This window comes from Schistocerca serialis, chromosome 6, assembly GCF_023864345.2.
Source record: "Schistocerca serialis cubense isolate TAMUIC-IGC-003099 chromosome 6, iqSchSeri2.2, whole genome shotgun sequence".
Taxonomy (NCBI): domain Eukaryota; kingdom Metazoa; phylum Arthropoda; class Insecta; order Orthoptera; family Acrididae; genus Schistocerca; species Schistocerca serialis.
The window spans coordinates 118,171,404-118,195,596 of NC_064643.1; the positions used below are offsets into that span (position 1 = coordinate 118,171,404).

The following is a 24,193-nucleotide window of genomic DNA, read 5'->3' on the forward strand; positions in this document are numbered from 1 at the left end:
TCATGATTATAATACCAGAAAAAAGAAAGACTTACACTATCCTTTGCTCAACCTATCTTTGGAACAGAAAGGGGTAAAATAAGCTGTTATAAAAATTTTTGACAAATTACCAAATGAAATAAGGTGTCTGAGAGACAGCAGTAATAGCTTCAAAAATAAATTGAATTCATATCTCCTTGACAACTCCTTCTATACCACAGATGAATTCTTGAATAGCAATAAATAAATCTATAAATATAGTTTATGAATGTTGTGCCATTTAAGGGAATGGGGTAAATAATAGAAATATTAATCTTTAACTCTGTATTATATATATATTAAAAATTTTTGTTTCACATGTGCATTTCTTGTGCGCTTGACACATTCCACATCATAACAGCTACTGTACTGTACGATTGATCAGTGGAACATGTAACTAATTAACTTATTAACCAAAAGGTCTGCTGTGTATGGCAAACAAAGTATGTGATATGTTTGTGTCTGCATGGACTAAACAATTTCAAGTAGTTCAGGCATCATTGAAAGACAGCAGTCTACCAAGACACGCCCTCATGTCATTACCCCTGACAGCAGATGGTGGAAGACATTCAGCTCATGTTGGTTGTCAGTCACAGTATTGTTTGCACTATCGTGATACAGTGCTTGAATTTCCAGAAATTCTCTGCACAGTAGGTTCCCCACAGCCTGACAGAGGAGCAGAAGTTGAACAGAATGTCAACATCTGTGAAACATCTAAAACAGTCTCATAGTGATGTATATCTTTTCCTGTATTGTTGCGGAAGATGAAACATAGTGTCATCATTTTGAACCAGGGAAAAAGCTTCAGAGTGAACAATGGAAGCACTCCAAGCTGTGCATATCAGCTCTGGGAAAGTCATGATAACCTGTTTCTTTGAATGCAAGGACCTGCTGCTCACTGAATTTCTGGAACACAGTGTCACAATTGATGCATAGTGGTTTGTGGTTACTGTACAATAATGGAAGCATGCCATCAGGTTGAGATGCCTGGGAATGTTGATGACCGTCATCATTCTGTTGCAGGACAATGCCCACCCACATGTTGCCTAGGCTGTTTGTACTACAAAGAAAAAGTTTTGTTGTGAAGCCCCCACACATCCTCCATACAGTCCCAATATTTCCAAATGCAGTTTCCATATTTTTGGGGTTCTGAAGAGAGATATTTGTGGCTGCTGACTTGCTTTGAATCAAGAAGTGTATGCCTGGCTGCAATCATGGTTCCATAGACAACTGCAGACATTTTTTGATGAAGGCATTGGCCAGCTTGTCTCACAATGGGATAAATGTTAATGGCAATCACTTTTGAAATAATAAACAGTTTACTTACTTTTCTATCTGTCTCATTTACATTTGACTGCTCATTGCAAATGTTGCTTTACTTTTGAAAGGAGGAAGCCTGCCTTAATGTGTTCCAGCAACATAGGTGATTCACATGTTGTTACAAAGACGGCCGTTTTATTGTGCTTCTCATTTTGTTTCATAATGCTTTCCATGGCTTTAACATATTCCTCCATAACAAAACAAATAGAAGATGAATGCTATGGAGACATACATGAAAATGGGAACTAGGAAACTAATCTTTAGCTGCTACGATTTTGTAGTGCTTGTGTTGTCAAGAAGTAATATGCAAGTTCCTTTGGACATGCATACATGTCCAACAGAACAGGTACTGTGGTAACTACAGCCATCATGAAATACGTGAAATGTAGTCAAGGGTTGCAAATACAGACAACCACCAGCTGTATAATGGAATGGCGATGATGAAAATTTGTGCAGGACTGGAACTCAAATGTGGAATTCCCACTTTAACAAGCAGTTACCTTAACCACTTTGTCTATCTGTTCATCACTTTGTCTATCTGTTCGTGACCCACAGCCAGGCGCAAACTTCTATATGTCACCATTCCTGCATCACAACCTGTATTTGTACACATTATGTAATTGCCATATGGGGGGAAGGGGGGGGGCGAGGGGCGGGGGTGGGGGGGGGGGTGGAGGCGGTCATTTTAATTGAAACTTGGTGTGTGGTATTGGTGGATAAATATGATATTGGAGTGCCTGTGTTGTTAAGACGTACTATGCAATGTTCCTTTGGACATGTATGCATGCACATTCTCCAGTATCAACACAAATTTCTATAATAAAATTATTTTTGTTGCAGATGGTCTCATTTCAAACTTCCATACCAGAGTACTGGCAATGTAATATATGGCCTTAACACAGTTGGTGAGTTTTTATGATTTTTCTTGTGCTATTGCTAAAATAAAACATTAATGTTATGGACTTAACTTTTTATCTTTCTTCAATCAGATTATTGCCAGATAGCAAATGTAACAGTATACTTGTAAACACACTGAACAACCATATGTATGGTTGTACCATACATACCAACCATATATATGTACCATATCTATCAAGCCGATTTCTACAGATACCAGTATTTGAATGCTGTCCCCTATTTTGACTGCAAGCTAGGTTGGAATCTTCCTACACGTCAGTCGAGGGGGGGGGGGGGGGGGCTGAAGATAATGTAATAAATTGTCAAAACTGGTAGCCAAATAAAATAAGTTTGAAAATTAGATGACTGAAAGCTGTTTGATTTGACATCCTATATGTATGGTACTCTTAATTTTGTTTCAGATGGTTCAGTAAATTTTACAATCTTTTACTACATGTAGAGTTTGATATTGAGATTACTGATGACATATACTTATCTTGTGTGTGATTTTAGTCCAAATAGTCAGAAATAAAACAACACTTAAAACATTTGAAAGTTGCTAATTTCTACACTAAACAAAGCAAAACCAATGTTTTAAAAAGCTGTAGATGTGAGGCACATGAGCAGAGATACATGTTAATTTGCTCAACTATTATTTTTAGTATGTGTGTACGAAAGATTCAAGCCTTAGGAGAACCATAAGCTTTCAAGTTGAATACATAACAACCTCTAATCATGGATAATTTCGAACAGTGGAAAGTCCTGGATGGAATAGCAACAATATGGGGAAGGATACCATATTTACTCGAATCTAAGCCACACTCGAATCTAAGCTGCACCTGGAAAATGAGACTCGAAATCAAGGAAAAAAATTCCCGAATCTAAGCCGCACCTGAAATTTGAGACTCGAAATTCAAGGGGAGAGAAAAGTTTTAGGCCGCACCTTCAAATCGAAACAAAGTTGGTCCATTGTAATATGAGACACAATTTAGGTCGAATGAAAGACGATACAGCTACAATAGTCTGGTTCGAGTCGTACACTTAGCAGTTAAGCTTTACCAGGTAGCCATTGCGATGCGTCAGGCACTTTCCTTTTGCACGTGCTTCATCTGGTTTGAATCGATTGCTTATTTTGCTTTGATCTGATAAGTGCCGTTTTCTTTGCTATAGACGTTTACGTCACTCAAAGCTGAAAATGCATTACTGTACTGCGTCATGCATTGTTTGTCGCATTCTGATAGTGCGTGTTTACGGCCTGTCGCCGCCCACGGCATGGCTTGCTTTTGTGCGCGCTACCGCCGCTTACAATTAAAAAAAGAGAGGAATTGTCTCATTAGTGAAACAATGGCAAGAGACTACTACTTGTTGTTACTTATGTTGCTGCTTTCTTTGATAATGATCAACAAGAACCAAATAATAGACTGCGTATGATAGAATATGTTCTGAACGAGAGTTAGGTGAAAAGTTTTCTCCGTTTGGAAATCTTTGCAGCCGCTTCTTTAGTACATCAAATTCTGAACAGAAATTAGTCATTTTAGATTCAAAAATCTAGTCAGTTGCCGTGCTTCATTTCTGACTGTATCACTATTAGGCATAAGAATAATACGAATATAAACATGACACGATACGTATATTCTTCTGCGTTTGCTGTTGTCTCACTCTAGTTTCGTACTTTATTAGGCAGACAGGATTTAAATGAGATAGCAGCAAACATGAAAGAATACATGGCAAAATGTTTATATTTGTATTATTCTTATGGTGAAGAGAAAACTGCACATGATTCACATTTCATCAGGTTCCTATTAGCAACAGTCTTACCAGTCGGATTTTCATAGTACATTGAAATTCTGCTAATTTCAAAGATGAACAATACGGAATTTGTATTTACTTTGTTGGATAATGCATGAAAATGCAGTGGTCGAAACTCGGGGTGGAGAAAAAAAAGCTCGTCTTCCACCTTTTTTTTTTTAAGTTATTAACTGACGCAGAGGTTTTGGCGCCAGTATTTATCTCTGTGCCTACAAAGCATGCCTGTGTAGCGCTACATATATTCGACGGCAGAAGTTAGTTGCGGTGGCACCTACCAACATTTTTCAGAACTTCCGCTTGCTTTGCACTCGATTCTAAGCCGCAGGTGGTTTTTTGGATTACAAAAACTGGAAAAAAAGTGCAGCTTAGATTCGAGTAAATACGGTAGATTGCTACTCACCATGTAGAGGAGGCATTGAGTGCCAGACAGGCACAAAGAAAAAGAGTGGTAGAAATTTTCAGCTTTCAGACTATGTCCTGATGTTAAACATCAGTGTTGTTAAACATCATTCAGTACCCACAAATAACAGAAATAGAACATTACTTGTAACTCTCTCACTTGTTGTTTCTCTGTGCTGAAAACTTCAGTAATTCCTCCATTTGTAGTCTATAGCTATCTCATATCTGTATCCTTTCTATTCACTGCTGTAAGCAATTGCATTTCAATTTCAGACCCTTAAATTGGTAAAACACAGAAGGAACATAATAGGTTAAGACCAACTGAATGCCTGAAAATCACTTATTACCATACTGGCACTAACTTAGTGAGTAACCAACACATTACAAAGATGTGTAAAATAAGGAAATGGCGTAACTCAGCTATAGCAGACTGATGTATGGGACATAGATGCAGATAACAGGAAGCAGTGGTCACAATAGCTTTCAAGCTCCTTCTAGCAAAAGTACACACACACACACACACACACACACACACACACACACACACACACACACAAGCTGAAACATTCAATCATGTGGCAAGACCAATCGTAAATAAATAGGTGGAGGTGGGGGAGAGGTAGGAAAGGACGCATGAGGCAAGGAGGTGGTAGCATGACTGTGTGAGACAAGTATTTTGAAAAATGACTCAGCAGCTGCTCAATAAGGTGAAACGAGTTGAGAGGATTGAGCATATAAGAGGTGTAGTAGAGAGAGGGGAGGGGAGAGGAGAGGGACCTCAAGATGAAGAAGGAGTTTGGGAAAGGAGACAGAAAGGTAAAAGGGTGGAAAGGGGGTGAGAGAGAGAGAGAGAGAGAGAGAGAGAGAGAGAGAGAGAGAAAGAGAGAGAGAGAATAATCACATGGTTGAGGGGGGGGGGGGGGGTAGAGAATGCAGTGCACGATATGGACAGGGAAAGAGTGTGGTGTAGACAAAAGAGAGAAGGGAAAAGGTAAGGTGAGGCAGTGGGAAAAAGGGGTTAGCAGAGGTTTAGGCCAGGGGGATTGCAAGAGTGCAAGATATGATGGAGAGACAATTCCCATCCATATAGTTAAGAGAACTATGAGCTGGAAGGAAGTATCCAAACTGTCCATATAGTGAAGTAGCTGTTGAAGTCATTTGTGTTGTAGTGTACAGCATGTAAGGCAACTGAATGGTCAAGTTTCTGCTTTCACATGTGGCCCTGCCTTTTACTGGGTGGGAAATGCCTGTGACTGGACTGTGGTAGGGTGTGGTGGGTTTGTGTATGAGCCAGGCCTTGCATCTGGGCCAGACACAAGGGAATGTTCATGAGGTGCAGGTTTGGGAGCAGGATTGTAATAGGGATAGACAAGAATATTTTGTAGGTTGAGTGGGCAAAATATCCCGCATCTCAGGGCACAATGAGATGTAGTCAGAGGCCTGGTGAAGGATGTTATTCAACTTTTTAAGGCAAGGATGATTTGAGTGATCAGAGGAGTGCTGGTCTGTAGCTGGGTAACAGGGTTTCTGGTGTCAGAGGAGGAACTAGTGTGGAGGATCTGTATATGGATGAGCTAGAGTGTCTGTCAGTAACGGCTCTGATAAGGTTATTGGTATATTTAGTAAACCCTATTTTCCATGGCAGATGCAGTATTCACAGGTGGTGGAACTGCAAGGAAGAGACTTTTTGTTATGGATTATGCATCAGCTGTCAAAATGGAGGTACTGTTAGTGGTTGGTGCACTTGATGTGAACAGACTATTTATGCAGCCATCTGAGAAATGGAGATTGACATATAGGGTGGTGGCTCATTGAATTGAGAAGAATCAGATAATGCAGTTGTGAGAGTAGGTGTTGAGATTATGGGGGAAAGAGCAGAAGTTACCCCTGCCCTGAGTCCAGACCATGAAATTACCAGTAATTCTGAATCAGACAAGGGGTTTTAGGTGTAGACTGGATAGAAAGGCTTCCTCCAGCTGGTCCATAAGGAAGTTAGTACAAGATGGTGCTGTGTGAGTATCAATGGCAGTACCACACATTTGTTTATAGATTAGGCCTTCAAAAGTGAAATAATGGTGAGCAAGGGTATGGTTAGTTATGAGGATTAGGAAAGAGGTGGTGGGTTTGGTATCAGAAGGACATTTAGAACGCTAGTGTTCCATGAACACAAGGTCATGGGTATTGGAAATGTTGGTCCACAGTAACTAACAAGCAGTATGGTGGTAATGGAACAGGAACTGTGGAAGTATGGCGAAGGAAGTAAGAAGTGTGTTGAATGTAGGATTGGAGGCTGTAGTCAATAGTTTGGAGGTATCAGTCAGTAAAGCAAAGTTTCATTCTGTGGGAGCATTGTACCCAGCTACAATGGGTCAACCAGAAGGCAGACCTGTGATGTTGGTTTGTGGAATTTAGAGAGTAGGTAAAAGGTAAGAGAGTGGGGGATTGCTGGTTTGAGGAGGAAGATGCATTCAGGTGTAAGCCTTTGGGATGGACCTGAGGCTTTGAGAAGCTACTGAATGCCATATTGTATTTCTGGGATGGGACTGTGGTCATAAAGTTTGTATACACAGGTGTCGGAAAGTTGGTGAAGACCCTCAGTCACATAGTTTGTATGATTCATGACAACTGTAGTGGAATCTTTGTCTGTGGGAAAGATGATAAGGTTGGATTGAATTGCCAGAAAGGTAACAGTATAAATTATGAATATCATTATAGAACATGTTAGTGAGTTTTTGTATTTAGAGCAGTTGAACCCAATGACTGGGTCAAAAGCTGAGTGAGGCTCTCTGAGAAATGGAGTCATGCATATTTGGAATCAACAGGTGAGACAAGAAACTGAACTAATGGATCAAAGAACAGACTGAAATGGAAATGGAGGTTGGCAATACATATAGTCAGGAGAATGGGTAGTAGATGGTAGATTAACCAAACAATGTCTTTATCACATTCCAAAACGTAAGGAAAGACTAAGACGATGACCTAATAGGAGGTGGGAGATAGTATTAAAAAATTTGCATGTATAAAACAGATTTTCCTCAAAAAGTATCAGTAACATCACAATTAAACTTACATTAAGATGAGAATTTAAGATAACGGGCAGTGACTAATTGTTGTGTACATAGCTCCGCGTAGTCAGCGTGCACACAACTTTCCCACTAGAGCACGCCCCGCTAAGCACAACAGCACAGGCACAGCGCTCGTCCATCTCCACACTACGGGATGGTGCTATCATAGAGATGGACCAAATTCTGCTTCCACTGATCTGCATATTAATATGTAACGCAGCCAATGAGATTGCTGCTAACGTAGAACCTTTTCTCCTCGCGAATCACACTCGCATAGTAAAACCTGAACGCTCGAGGTATTATAACAAGTTAACAGACCTCTGATTAGTCAGTCTGCATTAGTTTGCATCAGTCTGTACCAGTATATAGTCAAGTTTCAGTCTGTGCCTAATAAGATTATCATATTCCTGTACATAGCCATGAAGAGAAATGTATAGACACTTTGTCAAGTATCAGAGATATGTGAGAATAAGATTAATGTACCAAGACCAAAGGAACTTCAGATTGTCAATCATAAACAGCATCCAGAATCAAGTTATGTAATATCTATGATTTTTATTATTTTAATAAATGTGTGTGAAAATTAATCAAGTTCTGTTTAAAGTTGGTCACCGTCAATCTGCTACTCTAAGCGTGCAAGTGGCATTTCTATCGTCTGACCTAATGGCAGAAGATAAACACGCCACAATAAGACCACGAGACATATTGCTGACACTCGCCTACTTTGTTAGGGCGACAAGTCAACTAATCTGATGGTGTGTGTACCGAAGGTCTTACAGTACGCACACCACACTAATGTAGCTGGGAAAGTATCAGATTTTGTCAAAGTAAAAGATAATCTTATTATTTTTTTACTGATATTTTAAGTTTGTTGTACACAGATTATGCCTTTTATTAATGATATAAGCAAACTTGTGTCAATGGCAGTCATTAGTTTTGCATACAGATTATAACAGCTGTTCCTGTCTGTTACTGAACTTCTCAGCTCATTCCTCATCCTCAGCTGTTGTCTGTCATCATGAGATCTATGTACTAACAAGGTGGTGCAGTAGTTAACACACAGGACTTGCATTAAAGATTTGTTTTTAAATTGTTGTCCAGTTATTGTGATTTAGATCACCCCTTGGTTTTCCTAACTCACCCAATGATTCATCATTAAGACCTTGGCTAATTTCCCTTCTGTCCTTATCAGATGAGCTACTGCTTTGTTTCCTTTGGTCCTGATGCCAGCTGAACACTGAATTCCAACCTCCATTTCTTATTTCTGGACATTGGTGGAACTCTGTAGGTGCATCAGGGAATGAATGAGTTGATGAAAGTTTGATTAAAGTGTCGTCATTGTCATGTGCATTTGTAAATCTCTGAATAACCAAAATCATTCAAAATTTATGTTTCAGTTATTCCAATTGGACTTCTGTCAAAATTTAGTAATGATGCTCCACTTCCAAAATACATTAACATGGCAGGAGAAGGTCTTGTAATGGCACATGAACTTGCACACATGTTTGATTTTGTTGGTAAGTGAATTATAGTTATGCATTTTTGCCCTCTAATAAATGTTAATGTAGTTTTGTAGTTATGCAGTCTCCACTGGTTCTCCAGTTAAGTACATATAACCTTATTAAAACTGTTTAAGACTCTTACTACAGACGGCTTGTAAACTATTGGTACTACAGACTAGTGTGTTTTCTAATTCACTACTGTGACACAACATAAAAAGCGCTGTTAAACACAACATTCATGAACCTGAAAGTCTGGAATTCAACTCCATTTGTGTGTATATAGCCCTCCCCCTTTTTGCTTACTGTATATACAGTAGAAAAATATTAGATTTGCACCCATCAATATGGACCTGTTCAATTTCAGAGCTGAAGCATGTCATTAGCAGGTAATGGATTCAACTACTAGTTTCAAATTATGTCTGTTTGACTATCTGTGTGTGCAATTTATTCGACAACCAATCAGCTGTTTGCAAGAGTGAATTGCCTTTGCCAAACTGTGGCCTAAAGTAGATTCAACCATGCTTTGGCACAAAATCCTGCTGAGCACAATGTGTCTGATTCCAATGGCTTCATCACAACACATGTTATGTGGGTCCTTCCCACCTTCATCAGCTTCCCTGAATTACATAAATGGAAGATGTTCTTGCAACACATACTTTGATCCCTTAATTGTCCTGACCTCAATCTCTGCTAGATCCTGCTCCACACTCATGTCAAACCCTGCCACCTGACCCTAATGTCAACCATACTGGTCTCATACTCTCTTCTCCACAATTTTCCTCTTGTCTGTTCTATTTACACCTCCCAATCCACTCCTCCACTGGGCATTGTGCTCATCTCCCACTGCCTGCTTCTGGCAGGAGCTCACTGGAACTGCATTTTATCCTGCAGATTTGATGTCTCTTTCTTCCAGCCATCAACCACCCTACTTCAGTACTAACTGCTGTACCCTCCCTTTTTTCTACCCTCACCAACTTGATCTGACACAACCCCTCATCTGAGTCAAGCTGCAGTGCTGGCGTAATGTTGTCAGCCTGGACATTGTAACTGTAGAAATGTATGCACTGCATATGAACTCTATAGATCTGAAGAAGAATTTGTCTAATAGCCAGCAAAGTTCTCACTCTATTTATTGTGCCTGTCAACAATTCAGCAACTCAGCTATTCAACACATTCTTGTCTCAAATTGTTTATATTCTACTAAGGACTTTTCATTACTATATTTTTCCATAAAATATATTTGTTTTATATTACTTTTTTGAATTCAAAAGTAACCATGGCAGTATTATCTTTTTATTGATGTTTGGAATATTTGACAAAAGAAATCATGTGCAAACATTGGTTATTATTTGCATCATTTCTGTGGCACATCTATGAGAAGTTTGTAAACTACCAGCATATGGACAACATTTAATGATATCTCTTGCAATCAATTTATTAACTGATATCAAATGAATGTCTTACACATTTAACAGAAACACTGATAGAAGGTGTTTATTTTCTTAGTCTGTTTCTTAGCTGCTGTCAACTTAGTAATTGTATACTGCGCATTTAAGTAAGTGAATGAGTAAATCATGAACAAAAATAATGATATTTGCACTGAAAGTGTGCATAATTATAGTGGCTATAATGGTGTAGTGAGTAGAGCACTTGATTTTGGCTGTGGAGGAAGGGTTTTTGCTTGTTCCAGTCCCTCCAGAATGGCCCCAAGTCCACTCAACCTACTGTCAAATAAGTACAGGGGATCTTTCTTGAGCCGGCCGAAGTGGCCGTGCGGTTAAAGGCGCTGCAGTCTGGAACCGCAAGACCGCTACGGTCGCAGGTTCGAATCCTGCCTCGGGCATGGATGTTTGTGATGTCCTTAGGTTAGTTAGGTTTAACTAGTTCTAAGTTCTAGGGGACTAATGACCTCAGCAGTTGAGTCCCATAGTGCTCAGAGCCATTTGAACCATTTGATCTTTCTTGAGCATTAAAATGTAGCTGGACAATGGCAGACCACCCTCAACTCCTGTTGCTATGGTGACAAAAGGCTGCACTCTGGCTACAGTCAGCCCAATAGCATGGTGATTGAATTGCACTACAGATGTTATCTTTTTTAAAATTTAATTATAAGCAATTATAACAGGAATTTGCAGTAAAAGGATATATATAATTTATAGCAGATGTGATAAATAGGGTCAGATTTTTGTTTATATCTGGAATCTATAATAACATCATATTTTGAATTTTCTTTATTTGGCAGAAACATAATAAAAAAGCATGGCATGAAGTATTGTAAAGGAAAACTATTTAAAAAGTGTCAGTAAATCTAAGATAAAAAAAACTAGTATGCCAGAGTGACAGATGTCTGTCAGTAGACTTACAGAAAGACACATGAGATGACTAGTACTTACCTAGCAGGTAAAACTCCAATGAGAGACAATAGAACACATGAACACAGGTTCTCCTAGCTTTAGAGAGGAATAGTTAAGTGTATGGGTTTGAACTAAGTCAATGGAGTACAGCAAGAAGCACAGGCTAAAAGGGATTCATTTTGTTGGAGAATGAAGAGAAGCAGAAATAAAGCAAAACTCCTAAGACAGAGAACAAGATTAAGAATAGCATATAAATAAGCACTATGTCAGATTCAGCTCAGATGCTGAAGGAAGAGATGGAAAAAGAAGTAAAGGTGGATTAGAAGGGAAAAGATGGAAAAAAGACTGAGTAAAGAAAAAAGGCAGCTTGAGTAGAGAAGAGTAAATAAGTTAATACGAAAAAAAAAAAAATCTGAGCAACACCATCGAGGAACAAAATGGGAGAAAGGCTGTTTTGGAGAGAAAGTTCCCATCCTTCAGTTCTGTGAAACTAGTTCTCATGGGAGGATCCAAATGCATGTGTGCTATAGTAGATACTCAGGTCTCTTGTGTCGCACTGTAGCAGAGCAGGGTCAGTGAATGGGTACTGGACATTTGCAAGGCAAACATTTAATTTGCATCCACTCATGTGTTCTGACAGTTTGGTGACATTTGTCCATATATGGAGAATTAAACAGTAAACACATGTCAGCTAGGAACCATAAGTAATTTTGTGTGTCTCTAATACTGTACATTTTTTCAGTGGTAGTGGTAGTGTGCAGCTGCCTGGAGCAGGTAGTACAGTGGGAATTGTGATATCAAGGGACAAATGTTTGAGAGCACACCACACAGTAACTTAGAAACTGATGCAATAGATAGTAACAGTGGTGTGGGCCACTCTGCATGTAAGTCCAGAGCCAGCAGGGATTGTGAACATGAAGAACTGTGCTCAGCACACTGCTTGATGAACCATTCGAGATAAAGATGTAAATGCACTGACCCACTGACAGTTTGCATTCACCTATAAAGCTTTCAGCTAAGCATCACAGTAGTATTGCCTCACTTTTGGTCATTGATTTGGGTATAATTTGGAATTTAAGCACTTTGCTCATGGAAACATTTGCTTTTGTCTGCAGGTAGTTTGGCTTGTAATTTTCCTCCTCAACTTGCAGTTTCCCATATGAAGTATCTATATCCCTTATCTGGATTGCTGTTAAATTTGAAAATTATCATAGATTTCCTCTACTCAGTCTATTGGTCAGTTTTTGTGGATTTATGTATTTGATCTCAACAACTACTTCATGGAACTTACTGCTTAAGCCTATAATGGATGATTTGCATTATTGTCTTACAAGCAAGATACTGCAAGGGCTGCAGGGGTGGGAATCTTGGAGTATAAGAGAAAAAAAGGAAGGTTGGATTTAATGTTCTGCCAACACTGTGCCATCAGAGATGGAGCACGAGCTCAGATTACAGTAGGATGACGAAGGAATATGGCTATGCTTTTTTCAAAGGAACCATACTGGTATTTGCCTGAAAAAAATTGCAGTAATCATGGAAGACCTAAATGTGGATTATCAGATGGGGACTCTTCTCAAATGGGAGTCTAGTTTGCTAACCACAGCACCACTTCACTCGGTTTTTGGAGGAGTTATGTTTGTTTGGAACCTTATATTGTTTGACAAGCATAAGATAATTAAGTTTCAGATAACCCAAAATTAAAGTGGACTTGAGACTGTTACTGGTCATAAACTTGTAGAAATAAGGAATATCAATTGCACTATTTTCTGTAAAATATTTTGACATTAGTTTGTGTAGGGGGTCTGAGGATGACACTAATCTAGTGTCAAAACTGATCATGTAATTAATATATTAAAATAAAAGGCACAGCAGTTGGTATTCCTTATTTCTACAAGGAGAAGTTTAGGAGTGCAATGAAAGGCAACAGCCAATGATTTGAGGTGGATGTCAGAAAGAGATAATTTCATTTATGTTCTGAGAAGTGTGAATATCTTTTTGTTCTACCTTTTTATTTATGTACTGAGAGGTGTGAATACTGCCATCTAAAAAAAGTTAGGCAAATTGTAATAATAAATGCACCAGCTTTTTGAAGGTCAGTTTTTCTTTTATAGAATGAACATCCATTACAGTTTACCATACCTGCCTATATTCACTGATTTATGCACATTACTGGCTCACTCCACACTACTAGAAGTTCTTATTCATGTAGAGATTTGCAAAATACAACTATCTATTAATATTTGGTTCTAGAGCCTGGATTCTCATGAAGTGAAAGAGATTTGACTAGCATAAGTAAATCAAATAGCCAACTTTTTACACTAAATACATATCTTGCCAGAAAATACAAGCTAAATTGTAATAAGCATAGCATCAGACTTCCAAAAATCTTTTTGGAACTGTTCTTTCTCTTATTGTCTTTGTTTATTTATGCTTTTAGGTATGAAGCGAGAATTTCATGAAGAACATTTAAAACTCAGTTCTCACTCAAATTCAATATTCAAGGAAATGGAAATGTGTATTAACACTGAATATGATTTCAAAAAATCTCATCCAGCAGAGGATGGAAATCTCATTGTGTTTCAGGTAAGCACTAAGTGTTTAGTATGTACAGTTTTATTACAAACAACCAAGTGTACAGTAAATACAGTTGCTCTGACAAAGCACCAAAGTCTATGCACACACATGGAAGCAGCAGTGGGAAAATATTTCAGGCCAGTAACAAGCAAATTCGTCATCATGGAAGTATCCTAATCAACAGGGAGAGCCTCCACAAAGCACGAATGATGTGAGAGAGAGCAGTTGGTGCTTCTAACTTGGAGCTGTCCACACTCAGCCAGTCGTGGTGCTGGCAGCAAACAAAGCATGTGCTCTTTTCTTGGTCTCCTACCAGAAGTGCTAAATGTGAACTCTACAGTCACTATGGTGGCAGTGGAAGTGAGCATGCCACCACATCTCTCCCCCACTCTGGGTAACTGTTGTTGGTGGACAAAAGCAAGAGGCCAAATGGGTGGGACTACTGCTGGAGACTCATTGGTTGGCTGAGCAGACCACGAGGTCCATCCTGATGACTTTGTGGCAGTTGCAGACGCACTATGGCAGATGTGTTTTGACAGTGTTTGCCTCCATTGGCTTCCAATGAAATGTGACTTCCACTACACCGGACAGTCAGCCGTCTCTGGCCTACTGGAGCATATGGCTGGAAGTGCCCTGGATGATGGCAAACTGTGTATCAAATGACACCTTGTGTCCTGGAAGCATAGAAACTGCACCATTGGCAAAGTGGGACAGGTGCAAAGACGACTGGGGAGAAGCTGCCAGTGGCACCCAGGCAGCCACTGTCAAACATCAGCAGAGGGCTCAATGCAGTTGATGGCCGCATCTCAACATCATCAGTGCCCACTAGCTCCTCAATCCCCTGAAGGGAGTGGCACTTGCAGGTGGACTCCCAATTGGCATCTGCTGTGACAATGGGCACAGTGAGTTGGTGCCTCAATAAGGGCACAACTGGTTCTGATGGCAGGAGAGCAACACCTGCTGATGTCTATGGTGAACATTTACTGACCATGCATTGCTCACACCCTTACTGTAACTCCTTGCTAGCCCCTGACCAAAAGTACATGCTCAGACAGGGGCACTAAGAACATATCACAAAGGACGCGAGCGCACCTCAAGCGATGGCACAGAGCAAATAAGGTGCAGCAGTCTGGGGTTGTCAGCCATGGAGAATCTTTGCCATGCTTCTGCCTTGCAGTGGTGTGGTCCTGTAGGTACTGAGAAATAAAGACAATGCCAAGTCCATTGAGAAACCCGGAAGCACTTTTTTAAGTGCATCTTTCAGGTGTGCACCATATGCTCCCTCTCACCATTTGATTGTGAGTAAAATGGTGTGAATGTGAGGTAGGCAATACCATTTCATGTGCAGAAATCTTGAAACAATGCGAGTATGAACTGCAAGGTCATTATCAGAGGCGATCATACAGAGCAACCCTTCAATCATAGAGACATGAATGGGAGCTCTAATGGTGGCTTTAGTGGTGGTGGAGTACATGGGCAGGACATATGGGTAAGTGCATCAACCACCACCACCAACCACATACATAGGATAACAGAAGGGGCGTATAAAGGCGATATGGATCCAGTCCCACAGTTGATGTGGCATACACCACCAAACAAAAGTTCTTGGTGGTGCCGCCTGCTGTTTGTTGCACTGTTTGTCCTCACTCATACTCTGGTTGCCACAGTGTAAGAGAGCAAAAGTAATAGCCCTCAGGGCCAGATGGGTGGTGACTCTGGGCTCATCCCAGTCAGTGCTAAGGAGGTGAATACCGTTGACTACCAACACTCGATAATAGAGGAGAAAGTAGATGCAGAGCAGACCAGACCCCTTGGTGGGCAGGCACTCGACCCAACCACTGCACACAAAATCAGCCACCTGTTGCAGCAAGGTATCTTGTCAGGTGACCTGCACTACACGGTTGCAGTAGCCACCAGAATGATCGCGGGAGGCGCACATCGGCATGGCGCATCATGGACAGTAGTGGCCGCAAGTAAAGTCCCGTCCACCAGAGGGCACGCAAGAATTTGTCCGTGCCCTCTGCCAGTGGAACAACAAGAACTCAGGCAGCACGGGCTGTGCCCAGTCAGTTTTACATCAGGCATGCCTAGCAGACAGTTCCCGGTCTACACTATGAAGTGCGATGGACAATGTGAATCATGTTAATACACAATTGGCGATGAGTAGGGTCGTTCTTTCGCATGTTGCATTGTTGTTCCGGTTTTGCAGCTTATCCCCGACATGGAGGATTTAGTGCAGGTTTTTGTTGAGCAGCAGACGGAGCTCATGGCAACCACGAAACAAGCGCTTCCGGCGTTGCTCTCCACGCAGTCTACTCCAGCGCTGTTCCCTCCCCCCTTTCCCCCATATGACGAGACGGCGCAGGATTGGGACGCATACGAACATCACCTTCGGCAGCATTTCCAGGCATTTCATGTTGCCGGTGCAGAGGTATGTCATGCTCTTTTCTTGTCTCGGATATCTCCTTCACTGTATCCTTGTATTTTGACGCATTGCGTTCATTGCTATCTTCCTATTATCGCCGCCACACACATGTTGTGGCGGCTAGGGTCGAATTCTATGAATGCAAGAAGCAGCCCCATCAGCCTTACCGGGCGTGGGCCGGTACCCTGTACGGTCTTAGTCGCAAGTGTCATTTTGTTATGGATCAGTCGCGAGAGTCGTATGCCCATGTTATGGTGCGACATGGCATTGTTCGTTCGGCCCCTGATAGGGAGGTCCGGCAACGGGCCCTGCAGTTGGAAGACCCTTCCCTTGAGGAAGTCCTGTCCATTGCTCACGCTGCAGGTCAACAGTTGGAAGCATGGTGCGACATCGCGGTGGTTCAGGGCGGCGCAGCCACGTCCACTGCGTCCAGGGTGGACGACATGCGGGTGGTACAATCCGGCCGTTACGGCCGTTCCCGCACAGCGCGTAAGCAGAGTTCCGGCCACCGGCCCCTGTTACCGTCCTGTGCATCGTGCTATATACATCATGATCGGTCAGAGTGTGCCCAGTGTTGGGCTGTTTGTTGCAAATGTAATAAAAAAGGACACATTGCTAAAGTTTGCCACTCAGCCTCTAAAGAATCAAAGGAAGCAGGTACAGAGGGCATGGACGATGACATTCAGGAAGTTTCATCAGGCCAGGCTCCCGACGCGTCAGCACACAAACTCTTTATCGAGGTGTCGGCTGCAACTGCAAGTAGATACGGGCGCCGCAGTTTCCTTGTTGAATGCACAAACTTACTCCGACCTTGGGTCGCCCCCCTTGGCGCCAGTTTACCTGCGTCTCCGCGGTGATGGTAAACAGTTCATTCCCCTACTGTGACCTGACGTTACTTACAAATCAGTCACTCAGCCTCTTACTTTTATTGTTGTCAGTGATGCGACTTCCGCTAACCTTTTTGGATTGGATGCCTTTCAAGCTTTCGGTTTTTCTATTGCAGACACCATACAGTTGGTCTCCAAAGACGTTCCCTATCAATCATTGGAATCTTTGACCTCTGACTTTTAGGATATCTTTGAGGAGGGCCTGGGGCATGTTTCAAACTTGGAAGCTCACCCACATTTTCTACACGTGAGGCAGATCCCCTTGGCTCTCCGCCCTCAGGTAAAAGCAGAGCTAGACCGGCTGACAGCCCTCGGGGTCGTTCTTCCCATTTCTTCTAGTGAGTAGGCTTCACCCCTCGTTATTGTCATGAAATCCTCGGGAAAATTACGTCTTGTGGTGGATGCCTATCCCTTGCCTCGTTCTGATGAATTGTTTTCTGACGTGGTGGGAGGCCAATATTTTTCGAAAATCGATCTTTCGGAGGCTTATCATCAGTTACCACTTGATGAGGACTCCAAACGGCTGGCGGTCGTCATCACCCCATTTGGCCTTTACCAATACCAATGGTTGGCCTTCGGAATATCCAGTGCCCCGCTGATATTTCAGCATTATCTTGAGCATGTCACGTCGACAATCCTTCATTGTATTAATTACCTAGACGTCATAATTGTCACAGGCCGCAGCACGAAGGAACACTTGTACAACCTTCGAACGCTCTTTCTCAAATTCAGGTCCTTGGGCCTGCGTTGCAACCTGCGTAAGTCGAACTTCTTCCAACTGTCCATTGAGTATGTAGGCTACACCATCTCTCGGCACGGCGTCCAGCCGCTAAGAAGTTTGGTCCAAGGTATTGTCAACCTTCCACAGCCCGCTTCGCTGAAGGAGTTACAAGCTTTTTTAGGTAAGATTGCCTATTACCACCGGTTCATTCCCAGGGCTTCCACCATAGCCCGCCCCCTCTACTGCCTTCTGCGCAAGGGTGTTCCTTTTGATTGGTCACCTGCATGAGAGCGAGCGTTCACCTCGTTGAAGGGCCTCCTCATGTCAGTGCCTTGTTTGACTACTTTTGATCCCAATAAGCCATTGGTCCTGGCTATAGATGCTTTGGAGTATGGGGTAGGGGCGGTCCTGGCCCATTGCAATGCGGATGGCTCCGAGCAGCCACTGGTGTTTGCATCTAAAACTCTTAGTCCTGCACAGGCCCATTACTCCCAGGTGGAAAAAGAGGCTTTGGCCATTGTCTATGCTATTACCAAGTTTTACACTTTCTTGTATGGCACGAAGTTTCAGTTAATCAGTGACCATAAGCCATTAATATCATTATTTGGCCCTGCCTCTCAGATTCCGGATAGGGTGGCCCACAGACTGCAGCACTGGGCCTTGTGCCTCTAAGTACCACTATGGCATTCATTTTCGCCCTACCAGACAGCATGCCAACACCGACGCCCTTTCCCGTATTCCGGTGGGCCCGGATCCTAAGTTCGATCGGGAGGAGATTATATGTTTTCATTTGGATGTGGCGTCCCGCCAAGCGGTTGATGGCTTCCCGATCACTAGTTCTAGAGTTGCCAGGGAAACGGCAGCTGACCCAGTTCTCCGGCAAGTAGTTCACCTTGTTCAGCAGGGGTGGTTGTCCCGACATCCAGGCCGAGCCTCGGACCCTCTTCATAATTATTTTGTTCTATGAGGCTGCCTCTCAGTCTTGGAAGGAGTTCTCCTTCTGGCTACCGATGATACAGCTCCTCGCGTGGTTGTTCCTGCAAGTTTGTGAAGGGAGGTCCTCACGTTATTACATGAGGAGCACTGGGGTGTTTCCCGTACTAAATGCTTGGCTCGCAGACATGTGTACTGGCCCGGTATTGACGGAGAAATTGAGCACTTGGTGGCCGCCTGTTCACAGTGTGCGAGCCAACAGGTGTCTCCCAGGTCACTGTTCTCTTCATGGCCGCCTGCAACCCAGGCATGGGAACGTGTTCACATAGATTTTGCGGGCCTGTTTCTCAATGGCTTTTGGCTCCTTCTCATTGATGCTTATTCCCGATTCCCATATGTAGTTCTCTGCTCCTCAAACACTTCAGAAGTTACAATCCAGGCACTCGGAAAAATCTTTTCTGTGGAAGGTCTGCCAGTCACCCTGGTATTGGGCAATGTACCTCAGTTTATTTCGCAGACCTTCCAGGATTTTTGTAAGCGCTTCGGTATTCGGCATGTTTGCTCTCCCCCCTTTCATCCACAATCGAATGGGGAAGCTGAGTGCATGGTTTGCACATTTAAGACGCAGATGAAAAAGTATGTGCACGAATTTCCTGCAGAGGAGGCGTTGACGTTTTTCCTGACGGCATAGCGGACCACACCAATGGGAGAACGCAGCCCTGCAGAGATCCTTCACAGGCGCCAACCTAGGACTCTGCTGCATCTCCTCGGGCCTGGTCCTCACTAGTCTTCACAAAACGGGGTACCCAGCTTTCCACCGGGTATGTCGGTCTGGGCATGTGGGTCAGGTCGCAATCCACGTTGAATACCGGTGGTGGTCCTGCGCCGCAATGGCTGCCGGCTCTATACCTTGCAGGCAGGGGACTGGGAGGTACGTTGTCACCAAAATCAGCTACGCCCATGTTTGGGAACCCTCTCTCTGACCCCTCAGGCGCCGGGTTCCCCATTGCCGTCACTTGTGTTGTTTTCTCAGTGGATGCTACCGCCCCTCCCACCTGTGACTCTGCCACACTGCGATGGTTCTCAGCCTTGGCGGCCTCCTGTAGCTCCAGCACTGGCATCACCATCGTTAGAGATGCCCCGGCAAAAGCCAGCCCCCCTCGCAGACCCATTTTCTCAGGAGGCTGGTTCGCCTGTGGTTGTGCCTTCCCCATCATCCCCACCACTGGGTCTTGCCCCTCCCGAGGTGGAACGGGATCCGGAGTTCGACAGCTTGTCGCCCGTTCTGTCCCGGGCGCTGGTGGTGGGACGACGGGGGCCTCTTTGTGTGGGTCACTTCCAACCATATTCAAACATTCCGGCTCAAGGGTTAGCAGATCCCCCCAACTCCAACATTCCAATGGACGTGGAGGTCATCACTACTGCACGACGCTCCACCTTCTGACGCAATGGATCACAGTGGCTTCACCTCCCGAAGGAGGAGGAGTGCAGTAGCCACCAGAAAGATCACGGGAGGTGCACATTGGCACGGCATGTCACGGACCGTAGTGGCCGCAAGTAAAGTCCCGTCCACCAGAGGGCACACGAGAATTCGGCCGCACCCTCTGCCGGCGGAACAACAGCAACCCAGGCAGCATGGGCTGTGCCCAGTCAGTTTTACATCTGGCGTGCCTAGCAGACAGTTCCCGGTCTACACTATGTGAAGTGTGACATACAACGTGAATCGTGTTAATACAATGGTGACCCATCACTGGAAGTCTTTCCACCATGTGCTGCAAATGAGCATCGATCTGGCTTTGTCGAAGTTTGGATCATTGCCCATGGGCAGATGTAACAATGCGTCTGCATTAGCATGCTGTACCATGGGTGTGTAATGAATCTCATAATCATATTAGCTCAAAAACAAAGCTTAGCACTGGAATTGTTGTGTAATCCTGTCGGTAAGTTGCAAACAGGGGCTGGACAATACCACAAGCAGCTTATGGTCAGTGATGAGATGGAACTTGCTGCTATAGAGGAAAACAAGGATTTTTCAGACAGTGTACATGATGGATAAAGCCTCCCTTCTCTGTCTGAGAATAATTGCATTGAATGTCTGCCAAAATTTTGCAGGTGTGCATGGTAGGCTGTTCAGAGCCATGTGTTTATGTGAGCCGACACCACTCCAGCCTTGTATTAGGAGCATCTACAGCTGGGACAAGCTAGGTACTGCAGTACAACAATGTCTTTAGCAGTGACTTTATGTAACTGAATGCTCTATCACAGTCTCCTGACCAAACAAAAGGAACATTTTTTTTTTTTTTTTTTTGCAACTCACATTCAACAGGTGAGTTATACCCACCCCATTAGGGAGATATTTCGAATAATATCGATCAGATAGCCATGTGTTGTGTATGGAACACTAACCTTTCAGCAGAAGAAAGGACAGCCATACGCAATTTCAAAACATATCCTGACCTGCTCATCCTACCTGCAGACAAAGGCTGCACCATTGTTGTTGTGAATCACAGTGACTACCTTCACAGAAGGCCTTTGTCACCTATAACCTCTGCCAGAGTGGTCTCATCCCAGAAGTTCAACATAACCTCTAATCCCTGCTTAAAGCGTAAGGCCCTCCCCAGAACCTCTCCCCTGAATCCATTTCCCTCCTCCCCTCCTCACCCCTATGACCCCCCCCCCCCCCCCACACACACACACACCTTCTACATGCTCCCCAAAATCTGCAAACCCAACAAATCCTAGATGCCCCATTGTAGCTTGTTTTTGTGCCTTCACTGAAAGAATTTCAGCCCTCTAGACCAACACCTCCCCACTTGTTTACCTCCTGGATCCCTGTACCCCTACTCATAAATGTTGATGCCATTTCTCTATACACCATCACTCAAGTCCATGATCTTACTGCTGTTGAACACTATTTGTCCCCACGTCCTTCAGATTCCAAATACAATTCCTCATTCCTCATACACTTTACTAACTTTATCCTAAATCACAACTACTTTTGCTTTGAAGGGAAGGTATACAAACAAACCACGGCATGGCTATTGGCACCTGCCTGGCACTTTCCTATGCCAACACGTTTATAGGCCATCTAAAGGAGAACTTTCTAGCATTCCAAAACTCCAAACCTCTAATGTGGTTCATGTTCATTGATGATATCTTCACACTCTGGACTCAGGGCCAAGACACCCTATTCTTAATCCTTCAAAACCTCTACACCTTCTCTCTTATCCACTTCACCTGGTCATCCTCAACCCAGAGTGACACCTTTCTGGACATTGACCTCTTTCTCTCTGATGGCTCCACCCACACCTCTGTCCACATTAAATCCACCAACCACCAATAGTAACTGCATTTCAACTGCTGTCATCCCTTCCACATAAAAAAATCCTTCCCATACAGCCTGGACACCTGGAGATGACATGTCTGCAGTGACAAGAACTTCCTTGCCCAGAGTCCTGAGTCTCTCACCAAGGCCTTCACAGACAGGCACTATCCTCCAGATCTAGTCCACATACAGGTCTCCCATGGCTTTTCCCTACACACACCCCAGTCCTACCACCACCCTCAAGAACCAGGTACCAACGAGTGCCCTCTTTGTCACCCAGTACCACCCCAGACTGAAACAACTGAACCACATCCTTTGGCAGGGCTTTGAGTACCTATCATCATGCCTTGAAATGAAGGACATCCTATGCAAGGTCCTTCCCCCTCCTCCTAAAATGGTGTTCCATTGCCCACCCAACCTCCACAACATCCTAGTCCATCACTATGCCTTTCCCAATTCCAGCCCCTTAGCACAGGGATCATATCCCTGCTGTGGAAGAGCGAGGTGCAAGACCTGCCCAGTCCACCTACTCAGCACTTCCTTTTCAAGTCCTCTCAAAGGCTTATCATACCCCATCAGAGACTGGGCCATTTATGAAAGCAGCCATGTCATATACCAGCTCTGCTGCACACGTTGCACTGCTTTTTTACACTGGCATGTCTACCAACTAGCTGTCCACCAGGATGAATGGCCACTGCCAAAATGTAGCCAAGACAAAAGTAGATCACCCTGTGGCACAACATGCAGCTGAGCATAACATACTTGATTTCAGTGGCTGCTTCACTGCCAAAGCCATCTGGATCCTCCCCTCCCCAAGTGCACAGACGGGAGTTACTGTTAAAACACTTTCTCTGCTCATAAAATTATCCTGGGCCAACCTACAGTAACCTACTGTTCCCACATGCCCCATCCAACAGTTTCCACCCCCCCCCCCTCCCCCTCACCCCATCTGTTGTATCACCTCCTCCCTATTTCCCTCTTCCCCTCCTGCACCTTCCTTACGACAGTCTTCTGATACTGAGCCTTTTGGCAGTCCAGTCCCTGCATGCTCTACAACAGCACTCTTCTCTCTCCCCCCCCCCCCCCCCCTCCCATACATTTGTACTCTGCTATCCCTGCCCCTTCCAGGCTGCTGTTTTCATTCAACATGACAGTCGCATTCTGCTCTGAGCTGCAGGAGATGGTGGTCATGTGTGTATGAGGTGTACTTGCTTGTGTGAATGAATGTGTGTGTGTTTTCTTTCCAGAAGAATGCTTTGGCTGATGCTAATGTGTAAGTGTCTTTTTGTTGTACCTATCTGCAACTCAGCATGTCATTTTTACAGTGAGTTGCAGTCAGTCTATCACTTATGTTGTTAATTGCAATTTATAGTTGAAATTTTCTTACATCTTGTTTCATGTTGACATGCACAGTCTTATCAGCTATTATAAATTCTTGTAGGTTCTGAAGAGCTATATCTTCTTATGACCATCATCTTGTTCTTTATGAGATATAGCACTGATACCTCTGACTTATTTCAGACTAATGGTGCTTTATCTGCTAATGAGCGAATGGCAGATTATACTGGTGTGTTGATTGCCTACAGTACTTACTTAAAGCACTGGGGAGATTCTGAGGAGTTACTGCCTTTAATTTCAAGTTGGACACCAGATCAACTTTTTTTCTTGCAGGCAACTCAGGTGAGTATTTGTGGTATTCTATAAGAGAGGTGATAAAATTTATGTGAATATGTGGAGGCTTTACTGTTTAATGTGATGTGATACTTTGACTTACAATAATATTTATAATTGAGGAGTGTGTTTAATTTTTGAATTCCTGCTTTATGGCTTAGTGAGAAGTTTGGTACAGTAATATTCTGTGATGGTAAGACACAGGAATTGCATTGTTAAAGAATTTAAATGTAATTAACAGAGTAAGAGAGTGTCAGGAGAAGTTTTTATGCACATACATTCTTTTTCTGTAG

General features: G+C 43.2%; 1 protein-coding gene across 1 annotated transcript in view; it reads left to right on the forward strand.

Moving 5' to 3' along the window:
* Nucleotides 1-24,193, forward strand: part of LOC126483762 (membrane metallo-endopeptidase-like 1) — a 302,629-nt gene that overhangs the window by 244,386 nt on the left and 34,050 nt on the right. The window contains exons 12-15 of the mRNA XM_050106909.1: nt 2,179-2,243; nt 8,906-9,025; nt 13,802-13,947; nt 23,751-23,909. Coding sequence (XP_049962866.1) covers nt 2,179-2,243; nt 8,906-9,025; nt 13,802-13,947; nt 23,751-23,909 — 490 coding nt within the window. The remainder of the gene's footprint in view (nt 1-2,178; nt 2,244-8,905; nt 9,026-13,801; nt 13,948-23,750; nt 23,910-24,193) is intronic.